The sequence below is a fragment of the Psammomys obesus genome, unplaced genomic scaffold (assembly GCF_907164565.1).
Source record: "Psammomys obesus unplaced genomic scaffold, mPsaObe1.curated_primary_1811, whole genome shotgun sequence".
NCBI lineage: Eukaryota > Metazoa > Chordata > Mammalia > Rodentia > Muridae > Psammomys > Psammomys obesus.
The window spans coordinates 3,517,205-3,530,209 of record NW_026587216.1 but is presented as its reverse complement, the minus strand read 5'-3'; the positions used below and the strand labels follow the sequence as shown (position 1 = coordinate 3,530,209).

At 36.1% G+C, this 13,005-nt stretch overlaps 1 protein-coding gene across 3 annotated transcripts in view; it reads left to right on the top strand.

The window, feature by feature from the left end:
* The window catches only part of Ddx4 (DEAD-box helicase 4), a 65,892-nt gene that overhangs the window by 28,664 nt on the left and 24,223 nt on the right, over window positions 1–13,005 (top strand). For 2 of the 3 annotated variants that reach the window (XM_055603415.1, XM_055603414.1), the window contains 8 exons: window positions 3,575–3,676; window positions 4,586–4,666; window positions 5,145–5,183; window positions 7,472–7,519; window positions 7,615–7,662; window positions 7,905–8,047; window positions 8,834–8,986; window positions 11,406–11,560. In XM_055603415.1, coding sequence (XP_055459390.1) covers window positions 3,575–3,676; window positions 4,586–4,666; window positions 5,145–5,183; window positions 7,472–7,519; window positions 7,615–7,662; window positions 7,905–8,047; window positions 8,834–8,986; window positions 11,406–11,560 — 769 coding nt within the window. The remainder of the gene's footprint in view (window positions 1–3,574; window positions 3,677–4,585; window positions 4,667–5,144; window positions 5,184–7,471; window positions 7,520–7,614; window positions 7,663–7,904; window positions 8,048–8,833; window positions 8,987–11,405; window positions 11,561–13,005) is intronic. The other variant, XM_055603416.1, reaches the window with a different exon arrangement.

The window sequence follows — 13,005 nt, the reverse complement described above, 5'->3', positions numbered from 1 at the left end:
TATATAAAGTTCTACTTTAATATATATATTATATTTATATATATATTATATTTATATATATATTTATCTTCCCTTGACTGGTTGATGCTGGCTTATATTTTAATTGTCCATATTTTGATTAAAAGTTAATATAATGTGTATTCACTTCACTAATTCATTATATTTTGATATTCTTTTCTATTGAAAGTATGGATTTGCTGGGTGTTATGGTTCACATCTGTAGGCTGAGGCAAAGGATTACTGCAGATTCGAGGCTCGTTTGAGTTATATAGTGAGCTCAAGGATGGCCTGGAATACATAGGGAAATCCTTTCTTAGTTTACATCTTCAAGAAAGTATGGGTCTGTTTGATTTATTGTTAATTTTGTCTTTTGCTCTTTCGTTCAACCTATATGTTTTAACAGGTAATTGTTAAGATTATAGGACCAGAGAGTTTATGCCTTCAGCATGGGCAAAGCACCCATGGTTACTTCCCCCTCTAGTTAATAGTCTAATATAAGTTGGAACTGGCATGAAAGGAGTGTATTCTGGAGGAAAAGAGTATATTTCTTTAAATGCTTGTTTCTAATCTAGGTGGAGACATAAGCTTAAAGATACTAAAGGTGCTAAAGCATAGGGGGGATAGATTTGGGGACCCAGCATGTACTTACAGCAAATGATTGCATGACTAAAGTTCTAAAGAATAATGGATAAGTTAATCAAAAATGAGTCAAAATAGAGCTGAGGAAATTATAATGGAAATGTAAAACTATGCAGTTAACTGGTTGGAAACAGAGTAAGAATGTTTGCTTGCCCAGCATATGCGTAAATATCTTCTAAGAGAAAACAATGGAAAGCCAAACAGGAAAGAATACTATTCAGAAAGAGCAGATGAGACTTCCAGTTAGTCACAAAAGTTCTGAGCAAATTAAATAAAAACATTCCTACCCTCATGCATATATTGAAATCAAACTGTTTCAAAGGGCAGGGGATGAGATTCATTTGCAACAGAACAATATCTTGACAACAGAATTTTCTTACATAAAAGTAATTAGGCTACAGTAAAGAATATATTCAGAGTGCTGAGTGGGGAGTAGCTTTGAATCCAAACTGCTGTATTCAGATATTTAGGAGCCAGTGAGAAATGATGCCATTCAAATAAAAAGTGTTTAAAGCTCCCAACGTGTTATAGAATTAACTACAAAATCAAAGACGGAAGAAGACAACTGAACACAAGACAAGGGAGGAGGTAAGCATCAGTGACGAGTGCTAATGAGAGGAAAGCTTGGGTAAGCGCATGTGGCTGCCAAGGCTGATGACCGGAGTTAGTCTGTGGGACCCACATGGTAGAAGAATAGAATCAACTGGCAAGTTGTTTTATGACTTGCATGAGTGCTGTGGCATGCATGCAGTGTCACACATACTAAGAAAGTCCAATCAAACCATTGGTAAGGCAAGAAATATGAAATTGGTAAATTTATTAGTGAAACAAATACTGGCTAAGGGTGTTTTAAATACTAAAGAACTGAAATACAAGCTAGTGAAAATTTTAAGTTCATTGCTACATTGAAAGGAAAATAAACTGAAACTGAAGGTTGTCTTTTTTTTTTTTTTTTCTTCCCCCCGAGGCATGGTTTCTTTGTGTAACAGTCCTGGCTGCCCTGGAACTCACTTTGTAGATCCGGCTGGCCTCAAACTCACAGAGACCTGCCTGCCTCTGCCTCTGCCTCTGCCTCCTCAGTGCTTGGGTTAAAGGTGTGTACTACCACACCCAGCTAAAAGTTGTCTGTGGGTAAAATTGAAGGATAATCAGAGAAAGGACAAAATAGAGTGTATGCTTTACCAGTGAGAAAATATGGTAGGAGTCAGATCTCTGTAGGAACAAGGCTACAGAGGGGAGCAGCCCTACCAGGCCACAGAAGAAGACAATGCAGCCACTCCTGATGGGACCTGATAGACTAAGATCAGAAGGAGGGAAAGGAGGACCTCCCCTATCAGTGGACTTGGGAGGGACAAGCGAGAAGAAGGAGAAGGGAGGGTGGAGCTGGGAGGGGAGGAGGGAGGGGCTTAAGGGGGGGGGATACAAAGTGAATAAACTGTAATTAATAAAAAATAAAAAAAGATTAAAAAAAAAGAAAGAAAATAATTTAAATATTTTCTGAACTAATGCTGAGAGAGGGAGAACGTTTTCTCCAAGGATGACCACCCCCAACTGGTAAGCCAGTACTAATCGGTCAACCCTAATTTCGTATACATACAAACAACACTAAACAGACTATGCAGTTTGTATTTATGTATTTAGGCACATGCATGTAATTAAATAAAAAGCAGCTATGATTTTGAGAAGGAGTAAGGGCAGGAGTACATAGGAAGAATTAGAGTGAGGAAGAGGAAAGGGAAAATTATATAATTTAATTAAAAAGTCTAACCTCCCACTTAATCATCAGCTGAAATACCAGATTCCAAAGACACTGAATTTTACAAGGAAGGTATGTTATGCATTTTGCATTTGTAAATAAACGATTGATTTTTGAAAAGCATTTCCACAGCTGTTCATGAATTAATTAGAACACTAAAGAGAACAACAAAACTGAAGAAAAGTGAAGACAAAAAATACCATAAGGTGGTAGAAATAAAAATTCATGTATTAGTAATCATAATATCGGTAAATATATTCATTGATGAATTGAAAAGAGAAAGATAATGTCATCCCAGATATAGCTGATAGAGAGTTAGGAAACAAAATATAATTTAATGTAGAGTAGTAAGAGTGAACTTATTGTAAGGAATTAATTTGTAAATTATAGTATGTTTTAGTCCCATTTTCCTCAGAAATTAGGAATGTGCAAGCCAGAAACCACTAAGAATGTAGGTTTATATACTAGCTAGCAAGCTTCATATAAATTTTCTGTTTGGAATCATAGATCATAAAATTATAAACTACATGCTTTCTCAGCATACATTGAAAGTACGTGCATATTGCTCATTTAGTAAGACCAGAAAGTAAACTCAAAAAATATGCTATAGAATTTATGTTATAGACAGTTTCCCTTATTATATAAAATACAATAAAAGTTGAAAGTACAGTAAAAGCATAGATCAGCAGTAAAAGTCAAACCTTGGTGGTATGCTGAGAAAGCATCTAGTTTATAATTTTAGGATCTGTGATTCCAAACAAAGTTATTACATGCTAGCTGGTATACAAGTCTACATTCTTACGAGTTTTCTGGTTTGCTCATTTCTAGATTCTGAGGGAAATGGGACTAAAACACACTGGGATTTACGAATTATCCAGATTTAATGCTGCAGTAGAAATCCAGCTCATGGTGCAGTTGTGACGATTTACTTGTTCTATTCAGGCGACATGCTGCTTTACTTGATTTTGAGTCTTCAAGCAGTGTCTTTTTTTCTGGTCCTAACAATATATTGGTAAAGCAGAACATTTATAGGACAGTTGTGACTTTTGAAAATTTAGCTCTGTTAACTCTTTAAGTTTAAAACCATTTAAATTATGCAAATGTTAAATTTTGTTACCATGTCTCCAAGATTCCTTTGTTGTTGTTATTTGTACTGTTCTTGTGTGTGTTTTAATCTAGGCTATCAAGATGGGAATGACTCAGAAGCATCAGGGCCATTCAGAAGAGGTGGAAGAGGTAGTTTCCGAGGTTGCCGTGGAGGATTTGGTCTAGGAAGACCAAGTTAGTAGTGGATTGCATAAGATGCACTTCATTTGTTGGAAATGATTTTTAAAAACCCTATTTGCACAAAATCGCTATGAGGATTGTATTAATATTTTAGTAGAGTATCAGATACAAATTAATCACCCGTTTCATGTGTCAATTTTAAAAACATGGGTAACTGAATATTAAATTGGAACACACAGTTCAGAAGTTTCTGTTACCAAGTCTTTATAAAACATTATATATTATTAGGTGTTTTGGAGCCTGCGAACTAAGGCTGACCTTATAAATAAGTGGTTTTCTATTTGGCTCTCCCCTTCATACATTCTTTCACCAACATGGCTTTCTACTTTAAATCCTATAGCTGACATTTTCTAGAAAGAAAGTATTATTTTTCAGAAGTCACTGTTGGAATAGATATGTTTCTTAATAGAGAGCACATTCATGATTTTACAAACTGACAGTGATACATTTGTAATACTCATTAAACAAATTATAAGATTGAATAAACTGCCCTTAAAAAAAAGTAAGGGCCTCCAAAGGGTCTTTACAGGACAGGACCAATAATGTTAGATTTGGCAACAATAGGAGCAGGGATGATGTTTTGGTGTATAAGCAGTGAAATGATGCAGTGTGCTTTCTTGGCTCAATAAAATTGCCATCTGGGGGTGGAGATTTTTGTTTAAATATAGCATTGACCCTAACTTATTCATGAAATAACATTAATTTTTTGAGGAAGTTATTTGTAATTGAAGCATATAATTTGTAGAGAAATCCTTTTTGTAACACTTAGAAAATACACATTGTGATTCTTATGCTATTTTATACATCTTTTAACCTATAATGCTGTGACTTGGACTTTTTGCTAAATGATTGTAAAACCTTGTTAAAAGAAACATAATTGAATTCTCTTTCTTTCAAATAAAGATAGTGAATATGACCAAGATCAGGGGACACAGCGTGGTGGTGGCCTTTTTGGTTCTAGGAAGCCAGTAGCAAGTGATTCAGGTGAGAAATGAAACTATTGCTGAGGACTAATATTCATGTTTTTATGCTTTTAGCAAGAGGGTATGTTTAAGTATACTAAAGCTAGCTCACAATTTCCCCCATTTCTTTGTTAAGTAGGCAAAAATAAATGGGTAGTTTTGCCTCTCTTAGAAAACTGGTGTACTATGAATTAATTTTTCTGAGCGGCTAAGAGGTGAGTAGATACTTTTAATTAGAAGAAGGAAAAAAAGGCTTGCATTGGTTTCAAAGTTTCTGAGGAATAGGGGAAGATGATTTGAGGTGAAATGGGAAAAAGAACATAATTACAAGTGAAAATGTTAGAAAAGGTAAGGTTTAAAAGAATTCTACAAAATGAAAAATGAAAGGGGCTAGGAACTGTAGTGAATGACTGTCGAATACAGTCCTGCTCCTTGTGTGTCTGAGGCTGGGGGAGCAGGGAGGTGTTTGTCTACATGTGTTGCAATGCAATGTCTTACAGGCAATGGTGACACTTACCAAAGAAGTGGAACTGGGCGAGGTAAGTTCTCACCTGACTTCTGTCACCTTAAATTGGTTGTGATCTAAGTTTATTTTCTTTAGGATAAAGGTAACTGTCATTGTTTTTATACAGCTAATAATTAGGAATTTTACATGGCCTATTTGAGTTCCTTCAGGTTATTTTCTTTCTGATTTGGCAGTTCCATTGTAAGACGTATATATGATAGAAGTATTTGTAAACACATGCGTGTGAATACTTACTGAGTTTTCTTTATAATAAGTAAAACCTGAAAATCACCTAAAATTCATCAATAAATAGTTAGTATAACCATAAAATGGGATATTATACTAATACTAAATATTGAGATATTTGCTTATATTATTAAAATATACTTTTCATTTCATGATCTAAAAATAAAGGAAAGATAACAGTGAACTGTTATATAAATGTGACTTTTTTTTTTACTCTTAACAAGTTTTCTCCCCAGAGCATAAATATCAAAGTAATGTATGAAACTTAAAATACTTTGTCTACTTTGTAGACCAATAAAGTTTGTTTGATTTTTGTTAATCATTAGTCTGAAAGCATTCAAAGTCGCAGTTTGCCCCTGGCTTCTTACATTCTTCAATATAGAAAAAAAGTTTGTTAAAATCCAGTTAAATCAGATCATCCACAGATGTTTATAGCTTGACTGAAGGAGAATCAGAAATATCCAGGAGTTGTTGAAGCCTATGGGGATATTTGAAGTGTGGCTGAAAGCATTTGCAATATGAGTTGGCTATGAATCTGGGGACAAAGGATAAAAGATAGCTCAAAGGTGATATATTTAAATGTCAAGTTGACAAGGATAAACTTATGATAATGTCAGCTTGACAAGATTCATAATCACCTGGGATTCAAACTTACAGTATGTCTGTGAGGAATTTTCTAGACTAGGTTAATGGAGGTCCTGAGTATGTGCAGCACTGTGCCGTAGGCTGGGATCCTAGACTGAAGAAAAAGCAGTTTGCTGTGGCACCAGCATTCATTGCTCTCCAGTCCCTCACTGCTATTGCAGTGTGACCATCTTCCTCAAGCTCCTGCTGCCTTGACTTCCTAGCCACAATGAACTGTACGTAAAGCTGAGCCAAAATGAATCCTCTCTTCCTCCGGCTGTCTTTTGTCCTATCAGTAAGAATGGAACCAAGGCTCTGCATCCCTTCCTTAATCTAGTCAGGTTGATTGCTAAGCTAACTTAGCTAACTTCTGAGAACTTGGAATTGGGAAAGGTTTCTATTCTTCTAATTGATAAGAATAAATCATTAGCTGGCATGATGGCACATGTCTTTAATCCCAACACTCAGGGAGGCAGAGGCAGGTGGATCTCTGTGAGTTCGAGATCAGCCTGGTCTACAAAGTGAGTCTAGGACAGCCAAAACTACACTGGAAAACCCTCTCTTGAAAAAAACATATATCCACATACACACACACTCTCTCACACTCACACACAATGGTTTATACTAAATACTTGCCATACTTGGCTTTTTCTGTGAGGGTCTGGAGGTACATAAGTTACTAACTCCCTAGTGAGGATGCTGGATGAATCTCTGAACTACTGCTCTGATAAATACTTGTGTTGTCAAGACTCTTAACACCAATAGAGAAGACTCTGGGGAACTTGACCCATGTTTCTCTTTCCTTGGCTGAGTGTGTGCTTTGGTAATTCACTTCAGTATGTTATAGCTATGATTATGGCTATAATCTGAGAGTTCTCCCAGCAGATCCTTCGGGCTGGGGGATGGTCTTAGGCACTTCCCAACACAGTGTTAGTTTCCTTTCCTGATGACCAGGGAAAGGATTTCAGAGCTTAAGCAGTACTTCAGTCTATCATCTATATTCAACCATCATGTTGAATACTGAATAACTTTAAACTGTGTAAGATTCTCTCTGGCTACCTTTCTCCCCATTTTCCCTTCTTCTTCTTCTTTTTCTTCTTCTTCTTCTTCTTCTTCTTCTTCTTCTTCTTCTTCTTCTTCTTCTTCTTCTTCTTCTTTCTCTTCCTTCTTTTTTCTCATGCTGGGGATCTACAAAGCTAGGAACTTGCACACATCAGAGGAACACTTTTAGCACTGAACTGTGCCTACAGTTCACACACCATTTCTTACACACTTGTAAGAAATGACTTTAAGGGCTGGAGAGATGGCTCAGAGGTTAAGAGCACTGGCTACTCTTCCAGAAGTCCTGTGTTCAATTCTCAACTAATTTAAGACTTGTCCTCTTTGAAGATAGTGAAAGTGAAGACTTTCACAGCTTTGTGTTTTAATTACCACTCTGAATTTCTTTAATAGGTGGTTACAAAGGTTTAAATGAAGAAGTAGTAACAGGCTCTGGAAAGAGTAAGTTTTTTTTTTTTTTTGGAAAAAGCTTTGATCTTTATAGTACTGTTTATTTCTCAATTAACATTTATCTTTTTGGTTTTATTCCCTTTAAGATTCTTGGAAGTCAGAAGCTGAAGGAGGAGAAAGCAGTGATATTCAGGGTACATGACATTTGCATTCTCTAATTGACTATATGTTGCATTTCCCTAAGGTTAAAAATATTTAAAAGTTAATTTAAAAACATTAAATTAAAACATTTGGTTAGTGGTTAAATTAAAAACATTTGCAAAATGAAAATTTTAGTAGTATTCAACAGTGTTTTCTATTTGGTTTTTGTCAGTTTTTGTAATTTTCTTTTTTGTACTTCTAGTCTGTAAAAGATGTTTTTTATTTATATTCCAAGGTCCAAAAGTGACATATATACCACCTCCTCCACCAGAGGATGAAGATGCCATCTTTGCACATTATCAGACAGGCATAAACTTTGATAAATATGACACCATTCTTGTAGAAGTATCTGGACATGATGCACCACCAGCAATTTTGGTCAGTGTATTATTTCTATGTTGATATAAATATATGGTATAATTCAATTGCTATAAATATTAAAGTTACCTTTTAGTGTTTAGAATTCTTTAATGAAAATTGAGAGGCATTGTCTACCAGTTTCAGTAGGATTGCCATATCAAAAGAGAGAGTGCTGGAATACTCCCCATACCATATTAGAAATTTGTTTAAATTTAGCGAAAAGGCTACTTTTTCTAGAGATTCAAATGTTCACATCCTAATTATGTGAAAAAAAGTAGGTCTTAGGAATTTGTTCTTATATATATGGCTGTTTTGCCTGGATATAATGTCTGTCCATTATGTGCCTGCCTAGTGGCTGTGGTGATGGGGGCATCAGAGTCCCTAGAACTGTAATTACAGATGGTTGTAAGCCTCTATGTGGGTTCTAGGAATTGAACTCAAATCCTTTGGAAAAGCAGCCAGTGCTCTTACCTGCTGGGCCAGCTCTCTAGCCATGGTAAGTAGATTTTTGTAAGGAGAATGGCAGAAGCCTTCTATTCTTATCTTCACAATGAGCCTTTTTACTTATCAGAGGTTTTTTCTCTCTCATAGGGTTTAAGGGAGCAAAAAAAAAAAGTATTTACAAGCAATGTTTATGGGAAGTACTTCCACCATGTCATGAAAATAGGTTCTTGTTTATTTATAGTGGGGTATATTGGTATGTAAAGTGGAATCAAAATTTAAAACATGGAATATGTTTATGAAATGATAAGCATATGCTGTGTGCAGTTTATCATTTAATTACTGACTTCTTTACCTGTTTAGACTTTTGAAGAAGCTAATCTCTGTCAGACATTGAATAACAACATTGCTAAAGCTGGCTATACTAAGCTTACGCCTGTGCAGAAATACAGCATTCCTATTGTATTAGCAGGACGAGACTTGATGGCTTGTGCTCAAACAGGGTCTGGAAAGACTGTAAGTCATCTTCCTTTCTCTCTCTCTCTCTCTCTCTCTCTCTCTCTCTCTCTCTCTTTTCTTTTTGTAGAAATGTCTATATTTCATTTCCATAGTGATGCCACCAGCTCACACTGTCACTAGTTAGTATATAAGAGTCATTTGATAGCCATCCCCGCTGGGATGAGATGAAATTTGAAAGTGATTTTAATTTGTGTCTCTCTGGGTAAGGATATTGAACAAATACTTTCTAAGTTTATTAGCCATTTTTATTCTTTGGGAGATGATTGATTCAGTTTATTGCCCATTTATTGATGGAAGCTTTTAGAAGTTACTTAAAATTTGAAGTTCTTACCTTCTGGATAATAGTCTGTCTATATAATAGTATATATCTGGCAAACGTTGTTTTTCTTTGTTCTGTAGGCTGTACAGAAGCCTGGTAACTTCATGTAGTCTCATTAGTAGCTGTCTTGGGTGTCAGTTCTTGGGGTTGTTTTCTATATTACCAGAATCTTTTTTTTTTTTTGGCTAAGTTTTTTTAATTAAAATTTTTATATTAATTACAGTGTATTCATTTTGTATCCCAGCTGGAGCCCCATCCCTAATCCCTCCCATTCCATCCCTCCCTTGCTCATCTCCTCCCATACCCCTCTCCAAGTCCACTGATAGGGGAGGTCCTTTTCCCCTTCCATCTGACCCTAGCTTATCAGGTCTCATCAGGACTGGCTGCATTGTTCTCTTCTGTGGCCTGGCAAGGCTGCTACCCCCTCAGGAAGAGGTGATCAAAGAGCCAGCCACTGAGTTCATGTCAGAGACAGTCCCTATTCCCCTTACTAGGAAACTCACTTGGATACTGAGCTGCCATGGTCTACATCTGTGCAGGGGTTCTAGGTTATCTCCATGAATGGTCCTTGGTTGGAGTATCAGTCTCAGAAAAGATCCCTGGCCCAGATATTTTGGTTTTGTTGCTCTCCTGTGGAGCTCCTGTCCCCTCCAGGTCTTACTATCATTCTCTTCTTCCATAAGATTCCCTGCACTCTGCCCAAAGTTTGATTATGAGCCTTAGCATCTGCTTTGATACCCTGCTGGGTAGAGTCTTTCAGAGGCCCTCTGTGGTAAGCTCCTGTCCTGTTTGCTGTTTTCTCCTACTTCCTATGCCCATCCCATTTGTCTTTCTGAGTGAGGATTGATCATATTACCAGAATCTTAAAAAGAGAGAGAGAGAGAAAGAGAGAAGAAAGAAAAATCCTTGCCTATACTTGTATCTTGAAGTGTGTTTTATCTATTTTTACATCTAACAGTTTCAAAGTTTCAGGTTTTTCATTAGAGACTTGGATTCTTTTCTAACTCATTTTTGTGCAGGGTGAGATCCAGTAGATTTAGTTTTATTCTTCTGCATGTGGATATCGAGTTTCTCCAATATTATTTGTTCAAATAGCCTGTCTTCTTTTCTAACGTATGCTTTGACTTCTTTGTAGGCAGCACGGTATGTGGATTTATTTCTGTCTTCTGTTCTAGCATTGGTTTACATGTCTGCTCTTTGTCAGTACTATATGCACTTTGTTACGACGACTACATGTCTGCTTTGGTATCAGCACTTTATAGATGGTGTGTGTTAGAGAACAGGTGTTATGTTGCTGCAAGCATTGTTCTAATTGAGTGCATTGGCTATTAGAGATCTTCTGTATATACATTTTAAGATTTTTTTCTAGTTGTGTGGAGAATGTCATTGAAATTTTGATGGGAATTGTGTTTACTCTTTAAGTATTTTAGGTAACTCATCCATTTGTAAATGTTCCACAAGTCCCTGACAATCTCTTTTCAGTATTTTGGAGCTCTAACTGTAGACCTTGTTTAGATTTACTCTAGATATTTATGGACTTTTCTATGTTAAACAAACATTGTATTCTTGTGGTGAAGTGAACTTGGTAATGGCATGTCCTCTTAAGATATTCTTGGACTAGATTTGAAAATATTTCATTAAGAATTTCTGTTTGTATGTGCCTCAAGGAAACATGTGTATAATCCAAATTATGGTTTTCAGCTTTGTATTCTGCCTGAAGCTTATAATAATATTATTACTAATTCCTGTGATAATTTTATTACTGCTCCTTTAAAAACCCACGTTAACTTTTTAAATGTAGTAATTCACGTGAAATTATACCTACATTCTTCTTTATAATTAATGCTACTGTTTAGGATACATAGATATGTTTATTTTCTTAAAAGACATGTTTTGTTGAGCTAGATTAATTTTGTCAAACATGTTATGTTCAATAACATGACTATGAAGATTTGGGTAGCTCCTTGTAATAAAAGTTATGCTAAGTTCTCAGAAATCTATGAGCAAGATGGAAGGGGATCTTAAGGGCTATAAAGTAGGATTAGCTTTTGGTAGTGACAAAATTATACATTGTAAATTAATTAATTTAACTTCTAGGCAGCTTTTCTCTTGCCTATTTTGGCACACATGATGAGGGATGGAATAACTGCCAGTCGCTTTAAAGAACTTCAGGAACCAGAGTGTATTATTGTAGCACCAACTCGAGAATTGATCAACCAAATTTATTTGGAAGCCAGAAAATTTTCTTTTGGGTAAGTATATCTGGAATGCCACTTAAAAAGTAGTTCTTAGAGAGTTTTCGCAATTATTTGAGAACTCAATAGTAATAGACTCATGTAAATATTAGTATAGTTGAATGAAACATATTTTCTTATAATGTTATTTATTGAATCCTTTATTTTTATAAGAAACAAATTAGATAACATGTAAAGTAAGAAAATAATACAAATATTGGTATTCAGTAGCTTCCCTTTTCTGATACTAAGGAATGAATAAAGCACCTTGTTTGTGCTAGGCAAGTACTCTATAACTAAGCTACACCCTTTAAAATTTTGGAGGAACTTACTACGTTGCCAAGCCTAGTCTTAAATTGAAATTCTCCCCCAGTATTCCAAGTCACCGGATTACAGTTGTCTGCCACTATACCTGACTTTTTTAGAAGTTAAAATATTTTAATATGTTATTTCTACATTTATGTATGAATATTTATTATATGTATCCCTGGAGGTCAAAGACAACTTGGAAGTGTCTGTCTGTTCTCCTTTTACTGTGTGGGTTTCAGAGATCAAATTCAGACCATACGACTTAAATGCAAATGCCTTTATCTGCTCAGTCATCTCACTGACCCTTCTGGTAGTTTGTCATGCATGTTTAAAACAGAACTTGGGTGGGGCTGGATTGATGACTCAGAGGTTGAGCTCTTGCAGAAGACCATGGTTTTGGTTCTTAGCACACACGTGTTGGTCACGGCCACCTCTGATTCCAGTGCTGGGGAATCTAATTGCGTCTTCTGACCTCCGCTGGCACGGCACACATGCAGTCCACATTTACAGCTCAGTCACATACACGTAAGAAGTTTACAAAAGGAACTGTGAATGTCCCTGGTAATTACCTACTTTTTGGCTTCACAGTGTGGAAAACTACTTTTGTACAATCAAATTTGATTTTAATGAACTCGGGTTTGTTTATATTTATATATGCATTTTATTTCCTTGGAATGCTGTAAATAAAAACATACTGAATATCTTGCTGTGTAAAGATTTTAAGAAGTATGAAGAAAGATGGCTTAGTTGATGAAGGTGTTTGTTTTGTGAACGTGATCTGACTTCAGATCCCTAGTTCCCATGTAAAAGCTGGGTGCAACACTGTGCCTCTGCCGATTTCAGTTCTGGAGGGTGGAGGTGAGACAGGTGCGTCCCAGGAGCTTGTTGGCAGCCAGCCCAGCTAAATTAGCGAACTTCACATTCAGTCAGATATCCTGATCTAGCTAGTTACAACATTAAATATCACGTCACACTTTGTAATCATTTAGGACTGGGGAACAGCTTCATTGTCTGTTCCTGGCATATAGTCTGTTATGAGAGAGCAGCCAAGTTTGCAGTGGTCCAGTGGGTTGATTGGACTATGTCTTAGGGTTTCTATTGCTGTGATGAAACACCATCAACAAAAAGCAAGTTGGGTAAGAAAGGGTTTATTT